Raw genomic sequence first — 18588 nt, 5'->3', positions numbered from 1 at the left:
TGTGTGCTGGTGTTCTTAGTATGTGTGTGTGTGTGTGCTGATGTTCTCAGTATGTGTGTGTGTGCTGGTGTTATCAGTATGTGTGTGTGTGCGCTGGTGTTCTCAGTGTGTGTGCAGGTTTTCTCAGTGTGTGTGTGCTGGTGTTCTCAATGTGTGTGCTGGTGTTCTGAGTATGTGTGTGTGTGTTCTGATGTTCTCAGTATGTGTGTGTGTGTGCTGGTGTTCTCAGTATGTGTGTGTGTGTGCGCTGGTGTTCTCAGTGTGTGTGTGTGTGTGCGCTGGTGTTCTCAGTGTGTGTGTGTGTGCGCTGGTGTTCTCAGTGTGTGTGTACTGGTGTTCTCAGGGAGGGTGTTCTGGTGTTCTAAGTATGTGTGTGTGTGCTGGTGTTCTCAGTGTGTGTGCTGGTGTTCTCAGTATGTGTGCTGGTGTTCTCAGTATGTGTGTTTGTGCTGGTATTCTCATTGTGTGTTCTGGTGTTCTCAGTGTGTGTGTGTTCGTTGGTGTTCTCAGTGTGTGTTTGTGTGCTGGTGTTCTCAGTGTGTGTTTGATGGTGTTCTCAGTGTGTGTGTGTGCTGGTGTTCTCAGTGTGTTTGTGCTTATGTTTTCAGTGTGTGTGTGCTGGTGTTCTAAGTGTGTGTGTGTGTGTGCGCTGGTGTTCTCATTGTGTGTGTGTGTGTGCGCTGGTGTTCTCAATGTGTGTGTGTGCTGGTGTTCTCAGTGTGTGTGTGCTGGCGTTCTCAGTGTTCGTGTGCTCGTGTTCTCAGTGTGTGTGCAGGTTTTCTCAGTGTGTGTGTGTTGGTGTTCTCAATGTGTGTGCTTGTGTGCTTTTGTTCTTAGTATGTGTGTGTGTGCTGGTGTTCTCATTGTGGGTGTGCTGGTATTCTCAGTAAGTGTGTGCTGGTGTTCTCAGTGTATATGTGTGCGGGTGTTTTCAGTGTGTGTGTCCTGATGTTTTCAATGTGTGTGTGCTGGTGTTCTCAGTATGTGTGTGTTTGCGCTGGTGTTCAGAGTGTGTGTGTGTGTGTTTGCGCTGGTGTTCTCAGTGTGTGTGTGTGCTGGTGTTCTCAGTATGTGTGCTAGTGTTCTCAGTGTGTGTGTGTGTGCTGGTGTTCTCAGTATATGTGTGTGTGTGCTGGTGTTCTCAGTATGTGTGTGTGTGCTGGTATTCTCAATATGCGTGTGTTCGTTGGTGTTCTCGCTGTGTGTGTGTGTGCTCGTGTTCTCATTGTGGGTGTGCTGGTGTTCTCAGTGTATATGTGTGCTGGTGTTCTCAGTATGTGTATTTGTGCTGCTGTTCTCAGTATGTGTTTGTGTGTGTGCTGGTATTCTCACTGTGTGTGTGTTCGTCGGTGTTCTCAGTGTGTGTGTGTGCTGGTGTTCTCAGTGTGTGTGTGTGCTGGTGTTCTCAGTATGTGTGCTAGTGTTCTCAGTGTGTGTGTGTGTGCTGGTGTTCTCAGTATATGTGTGTGTGTGCTGGTGTTCTCAGTATGTTTGTGTGTGCTGGTATTCTCAATATGCGTGTGTTCGTTGGTGTTCTCACTGTGTGTGTGTGTGCTCGTGTTCTCATTGTGGGTGTGCTGGTGTTCTCAGTGTATATGTGTGCTGGTGTTCTCAGTATGTGTATTTGTGCTGCTGTTCTCAGTATGTGTTTGTGTGTGTGCTGGTATTCTCACTGTGTGTGTGTTCGTCGGTGTTCTCAGTGTGTGTGTTTGCTGGTGTTCTCAGTGTGTGTTTGCTGGTGTTCTCAGTGTGTGTGTGCTGGTGTTCTCATTGTGTGTGTACTGGTGTTCTCAGGGAGGGTGTTCTGGTGTTCTCAGTATGTGTGTGTGTGCTGGTGTTCTCAGTATGTGTGTTTGTGCTGGTATTCTCATTGTGTGTGCTGGTGTTCTCAGTATGTGTGTGTGTGCTGGTGTTCTCTGTGTGTGTGAGTGCTGGTGTTCTCAGTATACGTGTGTGTGCTGGTGTTCTCAGTGTGTGTGCGCTGGTGTTCTCAGTTTATGTATGTGCTGGTGTTCTCAGTGTATGTGTGTGTGCTGGTGTTCTCAGTGTGTGTGTGCTGGTGTTCTCAGTGTGTGTGTGCTCGTGTTCTCAGTGTGTGTGCAGGTTTTCTCAGTGTGTGTGTGCTGGTGTTCCCAATGTATGTGCTTGTGTTCTTAGTTTGTGTGTGTGCTGGTGTTCTCAGTATGTGTGTGTGTGTGTGCTGGTGTTATCAGTATGTGTGTGTGTGCTGGTATTCTCATTGTGGGTGTGCTGGTGTTCTCAGTAAGTGTGTGCTGGTGTTCTCAGTGTATATGTGTGCAGGTGTTTTCAGTGTGTGTGTGCTGATGTTTTCAATGTGTGTGTGCTGGTGTTCTCAGTGTGAGTGTGTGCTGGTGTTCTCAGTTTTGTGTGTGTGCTGGTGGTCTCAGTGTATATGTACTGGTGTTCTAAGTGTGTGTGCGCTAGTGTTCTCAGTGTGTGTGTGTGCTGGTGTTCTCAGTATGTGTGTGTGTGCTGGTGTTCTCAGTATGTGTGTGTGTGTGCTGGTATTCTCAATGTGCGTGTGTTCTTTGGTGTTCTCAGTGTGTGTGTGTGTGTGCTGGTGTTCTCATTGTGGGTGTGCTGGTGTTATCAGTGTGTGTGTACTGGTGTTCTCAGGGAGTGTGTTCTGGTGTTCTCAGTGTGTGCGTGTGCTGGTGTTCTCAGTGGGTGGGTGTGTGCTGGTGTTCTCAGTGTGTGTGTGTGCTGGTGTTCTCAGTGTGTGTGTCTGCTGGTGTTTTCAGTGTGTGTGCGCTGGTGTTCTCAGTGTGTGTGTGAGTGCTGGTGTTCTCAGTGTGTGTGTGCTCGTGTTCTCATTGTGTGTGCAGGTTTTCTCAGTGTGTGTGTGCTGGTGTTCTAAATGTGTGTGCTGGTGTTCTTAGTATGTGTGTGTGTGTGCTGATGTTCTCAGTATGTGTGTGTGTGCTGGTGTTATCAGTATGTGTGTGTATGCTGGTATTCTCAATGTGCGTGTGTTCGTTGGTGTTCTCAGTGTGTGTGTGTGCTGATGTTTTCAATGTGTGTGTGCTGGTGTTCGCAGTATGTGTGTGTGTGCGCCGGTGTTCTCAGTGTGTGTGTGTGCGCTGGTGTTCTCAGTATGTGTGTGTGTGTGCGCTGGTGTTCTCAGTGTGTGTGTGCTGGTGTTCTCAGTGTGTGTGTGCTGGTGTTCTCAGTGTGTGTGTACTGGTGTTCTCAGGGATGGTGTTCTGGTGTTCTAAGTATGTGTGTGTGTGCTGGTGTTCTCAGTGTGTGTGCTGGTGTTCTCAGTATGTGTGCTGGTGTTCTCAGTATGTGTGTTTGTGCTGGTATTCTCATTGTGTGTTCTGGTGTTCTCAGTATGTGTGTGTGTTCGTTGGTGTTCTCAGTGTGTGTGTTCTGGTGTTCTCAGTTTGTTTGTGCTGATATTTTCAGTGTGTGTGTGCTGGTGTTCTCAGTGTGTGTGTGTGTGTGTGCGCTGGTGTTCTCATTGTTTGTGTGTGTGTGTGCGCTGGTGTTCTCAATGTGTGTGTGTGCTGGTGTTCTCAGTTGGTGTGCGCTGGTGTTCTCAGTTTGTGTATGTGCTGGTGTTCTCAGTGTGTGTGTGTGTGCTGGTGTTCTCAGTGTGTGTGTGCTCGTGTTCTCAGTGTGTGTGTGCAGGTTTTCTAAGTGTGTGTGTGCTGGTGTTCTCAATGTGTGTGCTGGTGTTCTTAGTATGTCTGTGTGTGTGTGCTGGTGTTCTCAGTATGTGTGTGTGCTGGTGTTATCAGTATGTGTGTGTGTGCTGGTATTCTCAATGTGCGTGTGTTCGTTAGTGTTCTCAGTGTGTGTGTGTGTATGCTGGTGTTCTCATTGTGGGTGTGCTGGTGTTCTCAGTAAGTGTGTGCTGGTGTTCTCAGTGTATATGTGTGCAGGTGTTTTCAGTGTGTGTGTGCAGATGTTTTCAATGTGTGTGTGCTGGTGTTCTCAGTGTGTGTGTGTGCGCTGGTGTTCTCAGTGTGTGTGTGTGCTGGTGTTCTCAGTTTGTGTGCGCTGGTGTTCTCAGTGTGTGTGTGTGCTGGTGTTCTCAGTGTGTGTGTGCTGGTGTTCTCAGTTTGTGTATGTGCTGGTGTTCTCAGTGTGTGTGTGTGTGCTGGTGTTCTCAGTGTGTGTGTGCTCGTGTTCTCAGTGTGTGTGCAGGTTTTCTCAGTGTGTGTGTGCTGGTGTTCTCAATGTGTGTGCTGGTGTTCTTAGTATGTGTGTGTGTGCTGATGTTCTCAGTATGTGTGTGTGTGTGCTGGTGTTATCAGTATGTGTATGTGTGTGTGTGCTGGTATTCTCAATGTGCGTGTGTTCGTTGGTGTTCTCAGTGTGTGTGTGTGCTGATGTTTTCAATGTGTGTGTGCTGGTGTTCTCAGTATGTGTGTGTGTGCGCTGGTGTTCTCAGTGTGTGTGTGTGCGCTGGTGTTCTCAGTGTGTGTGTGTGCGCTGGTGTTCTCAGTGTGTGTGTTTTGTGCGCTGGTGTTCTCAGTGTGTGTGTGCTGGTGTTCTCAGTGTGTGTGTGCTGGTGTTCTCAGTGTGTGTGTACTGGTGTTCTCAGGGAGGGTGTTCTGGTGTTCTAAGTATGTGTGTGTGTGCTGGTGTTCTCAGTGTGTGTGCTGGTGTTCTCAGTATGTGTGCTGGTGTTCTCAGTGTGTGTGTGTGTGCTGGTGTTCTCAGTGTGTGTGTGCTCGTGTTCTCAGTGTGTGTGTGCAGGTTTTCTAAGTGTGTGTGTGCTGGTGTTCTCAATGTGTGTGCTGGTGTTCTTAGTATGTCTGTGTGTGTGTGCTGGTGTTCTCAGTATGTGTGTGTGCTGGTGTTATCAGTATGTGTGTGTGTGCTGGTATTCTCAATGTGCGTGTGTTCGTTAGTGTTCTCAGTGTGTGTGTGTGTATGCTGGTGTTCTCATTGTGGGTGTGCTGGTGTTCTCAGTAAGTGTGTGCTGGTGTTCTCAGTGTATATGTGTGCAGGTGTTTTCAGTGTGTGTGTGCAGATGTTTTCAATGTGTGTGTGCTGGTGTTCTCAGTGTGTGTGTGTGCGCTGGTGTTCTCAGTGTGTGTGTGTGCTGGTGTTCTCAGTTTGTGTGCGCTGGTGTTCTCAGTGTGTGTGTGTGCTGGTGTTCTCAGTGTGTGTGTGCTGGTGTTCTCAGTTTGTGTATGTGCTGGTGTTCTCAGTGTGTGTGTGTGTGCTGGTGTTCTCAGTGTGTGTGTGCTCGTGTTCTCAGTGTGTGTGCAGGTTTTCTCAGTGTGTGTGTGCTGGTGTTCTCAATGTGTGTGCTGGTGTTCTTAGTATGTGTGTGTGTGCTGATGTTCTCAGTATGTGTGTGTGTGTGCTGGTGTTATCAGTATGTGTATGTGTGTGTGTGCTGGTATTCTCAATGTGCGTGTGTTCGTTGGTGTTCTCAGTGTGTGTGTGTGCTGATGTTTTCAATGTGTGTGTGCTGGTGTTCTCAGTATGTGTGTGTGTGCGCTGGTGTTCTCAGTGTGTGTGTGTGCGCTGGTGTTCTCAGTGTGTGTGTGTGCGCTGGTGTTCTCAGTGTGTGTGTTTTGTGCGCTGGTGTTCTCAGTGTGTGTGTGCTGGTGTTCTCAGTGTGTGTGTGCTGGTGTTCTCAGTGTGTGTGTACTGGTGTTCTCAGGGAGGGTGTTCTGGTGTTCTAAGTATGTGTGTGTGTGCTGGTGTTCTCAGTGTGTGTGCTGGTGTTCTCAGTATGTGTGCTGGTGTTCTCAGTATGTGTGTTTGTGCTGGTATTCTCATTGTGTGTTCTGGTGTTCTCAGTATGTGTGTGTGTTCGTTGGTGTTCTCAGTGTGTTTGTGTGCTGGTGTTCTCAGTGTGTGTTTGATGGTGTTCTCAGTGTGTCTGTGCTGGTGTTCTCAGTGTGTTTGTGCTGATGTTTTCAGTGTGTGTGTGCTGGTGTTCTCAGTGTGTGTGTGTGTGCGCTGGTGTTCTCATTGTGTGTGTGTGTGTGTGCGCTGGTGTTCTCAATGTGTGTGTGTGCTGGTGTTCTCAGTGTGTGTCCGCTGGTGTTCTCAGTTTGTGTATGTGCTGGTGTTCTCAGTGTGTGTGTGTGTGCTGGTGTTCTCAGTGTGTGTGTGCTCGTGTTCTCAGTGTGTGTGTAGGTTTTCTCAGTGTGTGTGTGCTGGTGTTCTCAATGTGTGTGCTGGTGTTCTTAGTATGTGTGTGTGTGTGTGCTGGTGTTCTCAGTATGTGTGTGTGTGTGTGTGCTGGTGTTATCAGTATGTGTGTGTGTGCTGGTATTCTCAATGTGCGTGTGTTCGTTAGTGTTCTCAGTGTGTGTGTGTGTGTATGCTGGTGTTCTCATTGTGGGTGTGCTGGTGTTCTCAGTAAGTGTGTGCTGGTGTTCTCGGTATATATGTGTGCAGGTGTTTTCAGTGTGTGTGTGCTGATGTTTTCAATGTGTGTGTGCTGGTGTTCTCAGTGTGTGTGTGTGCGCTGGTGTTCTCAGTGTGTGTGTGTGCTGGTGTTCTCAGTGTGTGTGCGCTGGTGTTCTCAGTGTGTGTGTGTGCTGGTGTTCTCAGTATATGTGTACTGGTGTTCTAAGTGTGTGTGCGCTCGTGTTCTCAGTGTGTGTGCAGGTTTTCTCAGTGTGTGTGTGTGCTGGTGTTCTCAATGTGTGTGCTGGTGTTCTTAGTATGTCTGTGTGTGTGTGCTGATGTTCTCAGTATGTGTGTGTGTGCTGGTGTTATCAGTATCTGTGTGTGTGCTGGTATTCTCAATGTGCGTGTGTTCGTTGGTGTTCTCAGTGTGTGTGTGTGCTGATGTTTTCAATGTGTGTGTGCTGGTGTTCTCAGTATGTGTGTGTGTGTGCGCTGGTGTTCTCAGTGTGTGTGTGTGTGTGCGCTGGTGTTCTCAGTGTGTGTGTGTGTGCGCTGGTGTTCTCAGTGTGTGTGTGCTGGTGTTCTCAGTGTGTGTGTGCTGGTGTTCTCAGTGTGTGTGTACTGGTGTTCTCAGGGAGGGTGTTCTGGTGTTCTAAGTATGTGTGTGTGTGCTGGTGTTCTCAGTGTGTGTGCTGGTGTTCTCAGTATGTGTGCTGGTGTTCTCAGTATGTGTGTTTGTGCTGGTATTCTCATTGTGTGTTCTGGTGTTCTCAGTGTGTGTGTGTTCGTTGGTGTTCTCAGTGTGTGTTTGTGTGCTGGTGTTCTCAGTGTGTGTGTGCTCGTGTTCTCAGTGTGTGTGCAGGTTTTCTCAGTGTGTGTGTGCTGGTGTTCTCAATGTGTGTGCTGGTGTTCTTAGTATGTGTGTGTGTGTGTGCTGATGTTCTCAGTATGTGTGTGTGTGCTGGTGTTATCAGTATGTGTGTGTGTGCGCTGGTGTTCTCAGTGTGTGTGCAGGTTTTCTCAGTGTGTGTGTGCTGGTGTTCTCAATGTGTGTGCTGGTGTTCTGAGTATGTGTGTGTGTGTTCTGATGTTCTCAGTATGTGTGTGTGTGTGCTGGTGTTCTCAGTATGTGTGTGTGTGTGCGCTGGTGTTCTCAGTGTGTGTGTGTGTGTGCGCTGGTGTTCTCAGTGTGTGTGTGTGTGCGCTGGTGTTCTCAGTGTGTGTGTACTGGTGTTCTCAGGGAGGGTGTTCTGGTGTTCTAAGTATGTGTGTGTGTGCTGGTGTTCTCAGTGTGTGTGCTGGTGTTCTCAGTATGTGTGCTGGTGTTCTCAGTATGTGTGTTTGTGCTGGTATTCTCATTGTGTGTTCTGGTGTTCTCAGTGTGTGTGTGTTCGTTGGTGTTCTCAGTGTGTGTTTGTGTGCTGGTGTTCTCAGTGTGTGTTTGATGGTGTTCTCAGTGTGTGTGTGTGCTGGTGTTCTCAGTGTGTTTGTGCTTATGTTTTCAGTGTGTGTGTGCTGGTGTTCTAAGTGTGTGTGTGTGTGTGTGCGCTGGTGTTCTCATTGTGTGTGTGTGTGTGCGCTGGTGTTCTCAATGTGTGTGTGTGCTGGTGTTCTCAGTGTGTGTGTGCTGGCGTTCTCAGTGTTCGTGTGCTCGTGTTCTCAGTGTGTGTGCAGGTTTTCTCAGTGTGTGTGTGCTGGTGTTCTCAATGTGTGTGCTGGTGTTCTTAGTATGTGTGTGTGTGTGTGCTGGTGTTCTCAGTATGTGTGTGTGTGTGTGCTGGTGTTCTCAGTATGTGTGTGTTTGTGTGTGCTGGTGTTATCAGTATGTGTGTGTGTGCTGGTATTCTCAATGTGCGTGTGTTCGTTAGTGTTCTCAGTGTGTGTGTGTGTATGCTGGTGTTCTCATTGTGGGTGTGCTGGTGTTCTCAGTAAGTGTGTGCTGGTGTTCTCAGTGTATATGTGTGCAGGTGTTTTCAGTGTGTGTGTGCTGATGTTTTCAATGTGTGTGTGCTGGTGTTCTCAGTGTATGTGTGCGCTGGTGTTCTCAGTGTGTGTGTGTGCTGGTGTTCTCAGTGTGTGTGCGCTGGTGTTCTCAGTGTGTGTGTGTGCTGGTGTTCTCAGTATATGTGTACTGGTGTTCTAAGTGTGTGTGCGCTAGTGTTCTCAGTTTGTGTGCAGGTTTTCTCAGTGTGTGTGTGCTGGTGTTCTCAATGTGTGTGCTGGTGTTCTTAGTATGTGTGTGTGTGTGTGCTGATGTTCTCAGTATGTGTGTGTGTGCTGGTGTTCTCAGTATGTGTGTGTGTGCTGGTATTCTCAATGTGTGTGTGTTCGTTGGTGTTCTCAGTGTCTGTGTGTGTGCTGGTGTTCTCATTGTGGGTGTGCTGGTGTTCTCAGTGTGTGTGTACTGGTGTTCTCAGGGTGTGTGTTCTGGTGTAATTAGTATGTGTGTGTATGTGTTCTGGTGTTCTCAGTGTGTGTGTGTGCTGGTGTTCTCAGTGTGTGTTTTCTGGTGTTCTCAGTGTGTGTGCTGGTATTCTCAGTGTTTGTGTGGTGGTGTTCTCAGTGTGTGCTGGTGTTCTCAATGTGTGTGTGTGTGCTGGTGTTCTCAGTATGTGTGCTGGTGTTCTCAGTATGTGTGTTTTCTGGTGTTCTCAGTGTGTGTGTATGCTGGTGTTCTCAGTGGGTGTGTGTGTGCTGGTGTTCTCAGTGTGTGTGTGTGCTGGTGTTTTCAGTGTGTGTGCGCTGGTGTTCTCAGTGTGTGTGTGTGTGTGCTGGTGTTCTCAGTGTGTGTGCTGGTGTTCTCAGTGTGTGTGTGCTGGTGTTCTCAGTGGGTGTGTGTGCTGGTGTTCTCAGTGTGTGTGTGCTGGTGTTCTCGCTGTGTGTGTGTGCTGGTGTTCTCACTGTGTGTGTGTGTGCTGGTGTTCTCAGTATGTGTGTTTGTGCTGCTGTTCTCAGTATTTGTGTGTGTGTGCTGGTGTTCTCAGTGTGTGTTTGTGTGCTGGTGTTTTCAGTGTGTGTTTGCTGGTGTTCTCAGTGTGTGTGTACTGTTGTTCTCAGGGAGTGTGTTCTGGTGTTCTCAGTATGTGTGTGTGCTGGTGTTATCGGTATGTGTGTGTGCGCTGGTGTTCTCTGTGTGTGTGTGCGCTGCTGTTCTCAGTGTGTGTGTGTGTGCTGGTGTTCTCAGTGTGTGTGCAGGTGTTCTCAGTGTGTGTGTTCTGGTGTTCTCAGTGTGTGTGCTGGTGTTCTCAGTATGTGTGTGTGTGCTGGTGTTCTCAGTATGTGTGTGTGTGCTGGTATTCTCACTGTGTGTGTGTTCGTTCGTGTTCTCAGTGTGTGTGTGTGCTGGTGTTTTAAGTGTGTGTGTGTGTGTGCTGGTGTTCTCAGTGTGTGTGCTGGTGTTCTCTGTGTGTGTATGCTGGTGTTCTCAGTGTGTGTGCTGGTGTTCTCAGTGAGTGTGTGCTGGTGTTCTCAGTGTGTGTGTGCTGGTGTTCTCAGTTTGTGTGTGTGCTGGTGTTCTCAGTATGTGTGTGTGTGTGCTGGTGTTCTCGCTGTGTGTGTGTGTGTGCTGGTGTTCTCGCTGTGTGTGTGTGTGTGCTGGTGTTCTCAGTATGTGTGTTTGTGCTGCTGTTCTCAGTATTTGTGTGTGTGTGCTGGTGTTCTCAGTGTGTGTGTGCTGGTGTTCTCAGTGTGTTTTTGCTGGTGTTCTCAGTGTGTGTGTGTGCTGGTGTTCTCAGTGTGTGTGTACTGGTGTTCTCAGGGAGTGTGTTTTGGTGTTCTCAGTATGTGTGTGTGCTGGTGTTCTCATTATGTGTGTGTGTGTGCTGGTGTTCTCAGTGTGTGTGCTGGTGTTCTCGGTATGTGTGTGTGTGCGCTGGTGTTCTCAGTGTGTGTGTGTGCTGGCGTTCTCAGTGTGTGTGCAGGTGTTCTCAGTGTGTGTGTTCTGGTGTTCTCAGTGTGTGTGCTGGTGTTCTCAGTATGTGTGTGTGTGCTGGTGTTCTCAGTATGTGTGTGTGTGTGCTGGTATTCTCACTGTGTGTGTGTTCGTTGGTGTTCTCAGTGTGTGTGTGTGTGCTGGTGTTTACAGTGTGTGTGCTGGTGTTCTCAGGGAGTGTGTGCTGGTGTTTTCAGTATGTGTGTGTGCTGGTGTTCTAGTGTATATGTGTGCAGGTGTTCTCAGTGTGTGTGTGTGTGCGCTGGTGTTCTCAGTGTGTGTGTGTTTGTGTGTGCTGGTGTTCTCAGTATGTGTGTGTTTGTGTGTGCTGGTGTTATCAGTATGTGTGTGTGTGCTGGTATTCTCAATGTGCGTGTGTTCGTTAGTGTTCTCAGTGTGTGTGTGTGTATGCTGGTGTTCTCATTGTGGGTGTGCTGGTGTTCTCAGTAAGTGTGTGCTGGTGTTCTCAGTGTATATGTGTGCAGGTGTTTTCAGTGTGTGTGTGCTGATGTTTTCAATGTGTGTGTGCTGGTGTTCTCAGTGTATGTGTGCGCTGGTGTTCTCAGTGTGTGTGTGTGCTGGTGTTCTCAGTGTGTGTGCGCTGGTGTTCTCAGTGTGTGTGTGTGCTGGTGTTCTCAGTATATGTGTACTGGTGTTCTAAGTGTGTGTGCGCTAGTGTTCTCAGTGTGTGTGCAGGTTTTCTCAGTGTGTGTGTGCTGGTGTTCTCAATGTGTGTGCTGGTGTTCTTAGTATGTGTGTGTGTGTGCTGATGTTCTCAGTATGTGTGTGTGTGCTGGTGTTCTCAGTATGTGTGTGTGTGCTGGTATTCTCAATGTGTGTGTGTTCGTTGGTGTTCTCAGTGTCTGTGTGTGTGCTGGTGTTCTCATTGTGGGTGTGCTGGTGTTCTCAGTGTGTGTGTACTGGTGTTCTCAGGGTGTGTGTTCTGGTGTAATTAGTATGTGTGTGTATGTGTTCTGGTGTTCTCAGTGTGTGTGTGTGCTGGTTTTCTCAGTGTGTGTGTGCTGGTGTTCTCAGTGTGTGTGTACTGGTGTTCTCAGGGAGGGTGTTCTGGTGTTCTAAGTATGTGTGTGTGTGCTGGTGTTCTCAGTGTGTGTGCTGGTGTTCTCAGTATGTGTGCTGGTGTTCTCAGTATGTGTGTTTGTGCTGGTATTCTCATTGTGTGTTCTGGTGTTCTCAGTGTGTGTGTGTTCGTTGGTGTTCTCAGTGTGTGTTTGTGTGCTGGTGTTCTCAGTGTGTGTTTGATGGTGTTCTCAGTGTGTGTGTGTGCTGGTGTTCTCAGTGTGTTTGTGCTTATGTTTTCAGTGTGTGTGTGCTGGTGTTCTAAGTGTGTGTGTGTGTGCGCTGGTGTTCTCATTGTGTGTGTGTGTGTGTGCGCTGGTGTTCTCAATGTGTGTGTGTGCTGGTGTTCTCAGTGTGTGTGTGCTGGTTTTCTCAGTTTGTGTATGTGCTTGTGTTCTCAGTGTGTGTGTGTGTGCTGGCGTTCTCAGTGTTCGTGTGCTCGTGTTCTCAGTGTGTGTGCAGGTTTTCTCAGTGTGTGTGTGCTGGTGTTCTCAATGTGTGTGCTGGTGTTCTTAGTATGTGTGTGTGTGTGTGCTGGTGTTCTCAGTATGTGTGTGTTTGTGTGTGCTGGTGTTATCAGTATGTGTGTGTGTGCTGGTATTCTCAATGTGCGTGTGTTCGTTAGTGTTCTCAGTGTGTGTGTGTGTATGCTGGTGTTCTCATTGTGGGTGTGCTGGTGTTCTCAGTAAGTGTGTGCTGGTGTTCTCAGTGTATATGTGTGCAGGTGTTTTCAGTGTGTGTGTGCTGATGTTTTCAATGTGTGTGTGCTGGTGTTCTCAGTGTATGTGTGCGCTGGTGTTCTCAGTGTGTGTGTGTGCTGGTGTTCTCAGTGTGTGTGCGCTGGTGTTCTCAGTGTGTGTGTGTGCTGGTGTTCTCAGTATATGTGTACTGGTGTTCTAAGTGTGTGTGCGCTAGTGTTCTCAGTTTGTGTGCAGGTTTTCTCAGTGTGTGTGTGCTGGTGTTCTCAATGTGTGTGCTGGTGTTCTTAGTATGTGTGTGTGTGTGTGCTGATGTTCTCAGTATGTGTGTGTGTGCTGGTGTTCTCAGTATGTGTGTGTGTGCTGGTATTCTCAATGTGTGTGTGTTCGTTGGTGTTCTCAGTGTCTGTGTGTGTGCTGGTGTTCTCATTGTGGGTGTGCTGGTGTTCTCAGTGTGTGTGTACTGGTGTTCTCAGGGTGTGTGTTCTGGTGTAATTAGTATGTGTGTGTATGTGTTCTGGTGTTCTCAGTGTGTGTGTGTGCTGGTGTTCTCAGTGTGTGTTTTCTGGTGTTCTCAGTGTGTGTGCTGGTATTCTCAGTGTTTGTGTGGTGGTGTTCTCAGTGTGTGCTGGTGTTCTCAATGTGTGTGTGTGTGCTGGTGTTCTCAGTATGTGTGCTGGTGTTCTCAGTATGTGTGTTTTCTGGTGTTCTCAGTGTGTGTGTATGCTGGTGTTCTCAGTGGGTGTGTGTGTGCTGGTGTTCTCAGTGTGTGTGTGTGCTGGTGTTCTCAGTGTGTGTGCGCTGGTGTTCTCAGTGTGTGTGTGTGTGTGTGCTGGTGTTCTCAGTGTGTGTGCTGGTGTTCTCAGTGTGTGTGTGCTGGTGTTCTCAGTGGGTGTGTGTGCTGGTGTTCTCAGTGTGTGTGTGCTGGTGTTCTCGCTGTGTGTGTGTGCTGGTGTTCTCACTGTGTGTGTGTGTGCTGGTGTTCTCAGTATGTGTGTTTGTGCTGCTGTTCTCAGTATTTGTGTGTGTGTGCTGGTGTTCTCAGTGTGTGTTTGTGTGCTGGTGTTTTCAGTGTGTGTTTGCTGGTGTTCTCAGTGTGTGTGTACTGTTGTTCTCAGGGAGTGTGTTCTGGTGTTCTCAGTATGTGTGTGTGCTGGTGTTATCGGTATGTGTGTGTGCGCTGGTGTTCTCTGTGTGTGTGTGCGCTGGTGTTCTCAGTGTGTGTGTGTGTGCTGGTGTTCTCAGTGTGTGTGCAGGTGTTCTCAGTGTGTGTGTTCTGGTGTTCTCAGTGTGTGTGCTGGTGTTCTCAGTATGTGTGTGTGTGCTGGTGTTCTCAGTATGTGTGTGTGTGCTGGTATTCTCACTGTGTGTGTGTTCGTTCGTGTTCTCAGTGTGTGTGTGTGCTGGTGTTTTAAGTGTGTGTGTGTGTGCTGGTGTTCTCAGTGTGTGTGCTGGTGTTCTCTGTGTGTGTATGCTGGTGTTCTCAGTGTGTGTGCTGGTGTTCTCAGTGAGTGTGTGCTGGTGTTCTCAGTGTGTGTGTGCTGGTGTTCTCAGTTTGTGTGTGTGCTGGTGTTCTCAGTATGTGTGTGTGTGTGCTGGTGTTCTCGCTGTGTGTGTGTGTGTGCTGGTGTTCTCGCTGTGTGTGTGTGTGTGCTGGTGTTCTCAGTATGTGTGTTTGTGCTGCTGTTCTCAGTATTTGTGTGTGTGTGCTGGTGTTCTCAGTGTGTGTGTGCTGGTGTTCTCAGTGTGTTTTTGCTGGTGTTCTCAGTGTGTGTGTGTGCTGGTGTTCTCAGTGTGTGTGTACTGGTGTTCTCAGGGAGTGTGTTTTGGTGTTCTCAGTATGTGTGTGTGCTGGTGTTCTCATTATGTGTGTGTGTGTGCTGGTGTTCTCAGTGTGTGTGCTGGTGTTCTCGGTATGTGTGTGTGTGCGCTGGTGTTCTCAGTGTGTGTGTGTGCTGGCGTTCTCAGTGTGTGTGCAGGTGTTCTCAGTGTGTGTGTTCTGGTGTTCTCAGTGTGTGTGCTGGTGTTCTCAGTATGTGTGTGTGTGCTGGTGTTCTCAGTATGTGTGTGTGTGTGCTGGTATTCTCACTGTGTGTGTGTTCGTTGGTGTTCTCAGTGTGTGTGTGTGTGCTGGTGTTTACAGTGTGTGTGCTGGTGTTCTCAGGGAGTGTGTGCTGGTGTTTTCAGTATGTGTGTGTGCTGGTGTTCTAGTGTATATGTGTGCAGGTGTTCTCAGTGTGTGTGTGTGTGCGCTGGTGTTCTCAGTGTGTGTGTGTTTGTGTGTGCTGGTGTTCTCAGTATGTGTGTGTTTGTGTGTGCTGGTGTTATCAGTATGTGTGTGTGTGCTGGTATTCTCAATGTGCGTGTGTTCGTTAGTGTTCTCAGTGTGTGTGTGTGTATGCTGGTGTTCTCATTGTGGGTGTGCTGGTGTTCTCAGTAAGTGTGTGCTGGTGTTCTCAGTGTATATGTGTGCAGGTGTTTTCAGTGTGTGTGTGCTGATGTTTTCAATGTGTGTGTGCTGGTGTTCTCAGTGTATGTGTGCGCTGGTGTTCTCAGTGTGTGTGTGTGCTGGTGTTCTCAGTGTGTGTGCGCTGGTGTTCTCAGTGTGTGTGTGTGCTGGTGTTCTCAGTATATGTGTACTGGTGTTCTAAGTGTGTGTGCGCTAGTGTTCTCAGTGTGTGTGCAGGTTTTCTCAGTGTGTGTGTGCTGGTGTTCTCAATGTGTGTGCTGGTGTTCTTAGTATGTGTGTGTGTGTGTGCTGATGTTCTCAGTATGTGTGTGTGTGCTGGTGTTCTCAGTATGTGTGTGTGTGCTGGTATTCTCAATGTGTGTGTGTTCGTTGGTGTTCTCAGTGTCTGTGTGTGTGCTGGTGTTCTCATTGTGGGTGTGCTGGTGTTCTCAGTGTGTGTGTACTGGTGTTCTCAGGGTGTGTGTTCTGGTGTAATTAGTATGTGTGTGTATGTGTTCTGGTGTTCTCAGTGTGTGTGTGTGCTGGTGTTCTCAGTGTGTGTTTTCTGGTGTTCTCAGTGTGTGTGCTGGTATTCTCAGTGTTTGTGTGGTGGTGTTCTCAGTGTGTGCTGGTGTTCTCAATGTGTGTGTGTGTGCTGGTGTTCTCAGTATGTGTGCTGGTGTTCTCAGTATGTGTGTTTTCTGGTGTTCTCAGTGTGTGTGTATGCTGGTGTTCTCAGTGGGTGTGTGTGTGCTGGTGTTCTCAGTGTGTGTGTGTGCTGGTGTTCTCAGTGTGTGTGCGCTGGTGTTCTCAGTGTGTGTGTGTGTGCTGGTGTTCTCAGTGTGTGTGCTGGTGTTCTCAGTGTGTGTGTGCTGGTGTTCTCAGTGGGTGTGTGTGCTGGTGTTCTCAGTGTGTGTGTGCTGGTGTTCTCGCTGTGTGTGTGTGCTGGTGTTCTCACTGTGTGTGTGTGTGTGCTGGTGTTCTCAGTATGTGTGTTTGTGCTGCTGTTCTCAGTATTTGTGTGTGTGTGCTGGTGTTCTCAGTGTGTGTTTGTGTGCTGGTGTTTTCAGTGTGTGTTTGCTGGTGTTCTCAGTGTGTGTGTACTGTTGTTCTCAGGGAGTGTGTTCTGGTGTTCTCAGTATGTGTGTGTGCTGGTGTTCTCGGTATGTGTGTGTGCGCTGGTGTTCTCTGTGTGTGTGTGCGCTGGTGTTCTCAGTGTGTGTGTGTGTGTGCTGGTGTTCTCAGTGTGTGTGCAGGTGTTCTCAGTGTGTGTGTTCTGGTGTTCTCAGTGTGTGTGCTGGTGTTCTCAGTATGTGTGTGTGTGCTGGTGTTCTCAGTATGTGTGTGTGTGCTGGTATTCTCACTGTGTGTGTGTTCGTTCGTGTTCTCAGTGTGTGTGTGTGCTGGTGTTTTAAGTGTGTGTGTGTGTGTGTGCTGGTGTTCTCAGTGTGTGTGCTGGTGTTCTCTGTGTGTGTATGCTGGTGTTCTCAGTGTGTGTGCTGGTGTTCTCAGTGAGTGTGTGCTGGTGTTCTCAGTGTGTGTGTGCTGGTGTTCTCAGTTTGTGTGTGTGCTGGTGTTCTCAGTATGTGTGTGTGTGCTGGTGTTCTCGCTGTGTGTGTGTGTGCTGGTGTTCTCGCTGTGTGTGTGTGTGTGTGCTGGTGTTCTCAGTATGTGTGTTTGTGCTGCTGTTCTCAGTATTTGTGTGTGTGTGCTGGTGTTCTCAGTGTGTGTGTGCTGGTGTTCTCAGTGTGTTTTTGCTGGTGTTCTCAGTGTGTGTGTGTGCTGGTGTTCTCAGTGTGTGTGTACTGGTGTTCTCAGGGAGTGTGTTTTGGTGTTCTCAGTATGTGTGTGTGCTGGTGTTCTCATTATGTGTGTGTGTGTGCTGGTATTCTCAGTGTGTGTGCTGGTGTTCTCGGTATGTGTGTGTGTGCGCTGGTGTTCTCAGTGTGTGTGTGTGCTGGCGTTCTCAGTGTGTGTGCAGGTGTTCTCAGTGTGTGTGTTCTGGTGTTCTCAGTGTGTGTGCTGGTGTTCTCAGTATGTGTGTGTGTGCTGGTGTTCTCAGTATGTGTGTGTATGTGTGCTGGTATTCTCACTGTGTGTGTGTTCGTTGGTGTTCTCAGTGTGTGTGTGTGTGCTGGTGTTTACAGTGTGTGTGCTGGTGTTCTCAGGGAGTGTGTGCTGGTGTTTTCAGTATGTGTGTGTGCTGGTGTTCTAGTGTATATGTGTGCAGGTGTTCTCAGTGTGTGTGTGTGTGCGCTGGTGTTCTCAGTGTGTGTGTATGCGCTGGTGTTCTCAGTGTGTGTGTGTGCTGGTGTTCTCATAGTGTGTGTGTGCTGGTGTTCTCGGTCTGTGTGTGTGCTGGTGTTCTCAGTGTGTGGGTGTGTGTGCGCTGGTGTTCTCAGCGTGTGTGTGCTGGTGTTCTCAGTGTGTGTGTGTGCTGGTGTTCTCAGTGTGTGTGTGTGCTGGTGCTTCTTGCAGGACTAGGCTGGTGTCCACTCTGTTGTCACTCTCAGTTCTTCTTCTCATTGGCTGCCTTATTTGCCTTCGCATCACCCACATGAAGGTAAAATCACAGCAATAGTTGCAGTCAAAGCGCCGAGTTAGAAGTGCCTACATCTGCAAATCTGTTGATTGAATATGCTCAGTCCACATTCATGCAATGCCCACATTTTTTTTTGGGATGTGAGACTTCATTATCTGTGACACATCTGTGCATGTCCCGCCCCATAGACACGTACAAGTGTAACGGTGCAGTCTGTCTCTCTCGTCCTTGCTTCCTTTCATGCTCAACGTCAAGAGTTCTCTCAAAGTAGTGCCGCTCGTGTTGCCAAATGTAGCTCAGTCGCCACGCTCACAGTGGGTAAGTAGCTGGCTGCTCCAGCGCTTCTCGCCACTTGATCGTTTTTGCACGGACAAGTCGCGTCGAGTTGAATCTTCGTGGAAATGTTCTCAGAGCGTGCTGTTTCCTTCACGATTCTAAAATGAACCATTATGGCAGGGGTAGCGGAACCTTCTCCTTATGGAGGGTCCAGAGAGAACTTGGAAATTAGTTTGGCAGGCCACACGTTAGTTCACACGAAACTTTAATAGTCGTAGAACCATACGCATTGACCCTGTGTGCGCTCGGAACTACTTGAGAGACAGCCGATGACTTAATCCACTGAAATTAGAAACGCAGTGTTGTTGCCAGCTCAGAAATATTTCCCTTTGGACAAATTGAGGCTCAGAAGCTCCCAGTGACAAAAACGCATTTCGTTCAGGGGCCGTTTCAAATGTCATAGGCCTCCTGTGACTGACCGCGGTGGGCCCTGCAAATTTGATGCCGCGTGTCGTGTCTGGTCCGCGAGCCGTGGGCTCCTCACCCCTGCATCGTGATTTGTATTCATCTGGTGATATTTGATGGTAATCGCCGATGCGGCGACGCCCGCGTTGAGTTGTGCTCTCATGTCGTAGTGCCGCTCGGACTGCGCGACGGTGAATCTGCGGACGGCTATGGCTCTGTTTACTGCCGCCCTGGTCTTCTCCGTGTCTCTCAGCTGCATGGTGAGCAGCTGTCCATTGTGCGAGCCGTGCCACTGCTGCCCCACGCGGTGCGGCCCCGGGGCTTTGCAATCTCACCCACTGCCACTTCCACCCGCTGTGCTTTACCACCCGCTACACACTCCCACCCGCTACGCACTCCCACCCGCTACACACTCTCACTCGCTACACACTCCCACTCGCTACACACTCCCACTCGCTTCGCTCTCCCACCCACTACGCACTCCCACCCGCTACACACTCCCACCCACTACGCACTCCCACCCGCTACACACTCCCACTCGCTACACACTCCCACTCGCTTCGCTCTCCCACCCACTACGCACTCCCACCCGCTACACACTCCCACCCACTACGCACTCCCACCCGCTACACACTCCCACTCGCTACACACTCCCACTCGCTTCGCTCTCCCACCCACTACGCACTCCCACCCGCTACACACTCCCACCCACTACGCACTCCCACCCGCTACACACTCCCACTCGCTACACACTCCCACCCACTACGCACTCCCACCCACTACGCACTCCCACCCGCTA

The 18588-nt window shown here is 49.1% G+C and overlaps 1 protein-coding gene across 2 annotated transcripts in view; it reads left to right on the top strand.

The window, feature by feature from the left end:
* Nucleotides 1-18588, top strand: part of LOC116941104 (adenylate cyclase type 1-like) — a 127857-nt gene that overhangs the window by 103316 nt on the left and 5953 nt on the right. For both annotated transcript variants that reach the window (XR_012941381.1, XM_076066047.1), the window contains exons 9-10: nt 16985-17069; nt 17960-18049. Coding sequence is in view for 1 of the 2 variants with exons in the window: in XM_076066047.1 (XP_075922162.1) it covers nt 16985-17069; nt 17960-18049 (175 nt within the window). In the remaining variant the exon portion in view is untranslated. The remainder of the gene's footprint in view (nt 1-16984; nt 17070-17959; nt 18050-18588) is intronic.

Source organism: Petromyzon marinus, chromosome 10 (genome assembly GCF_048934315.1).
Source record: "Petromyzon marinus isolate PM22_M1 ecotype Great Lakes invasive population chromosome 10, UKy_Petmar_22M1.pri1.0, whole genome shotgun sequence".
In the NCBI taxonomy this organism is placed as follows: Eukaryota; Metazoa; Chordata; class Hyperoartia; order Petromyzontiformes; family Petromyzontidae; genus Petromyzon; species Petromyzon marinus.
Note: the sequence above shows the minus strand (reverse complement) of the source record. Positions and strands in the feature narration are given on the sequence as shown.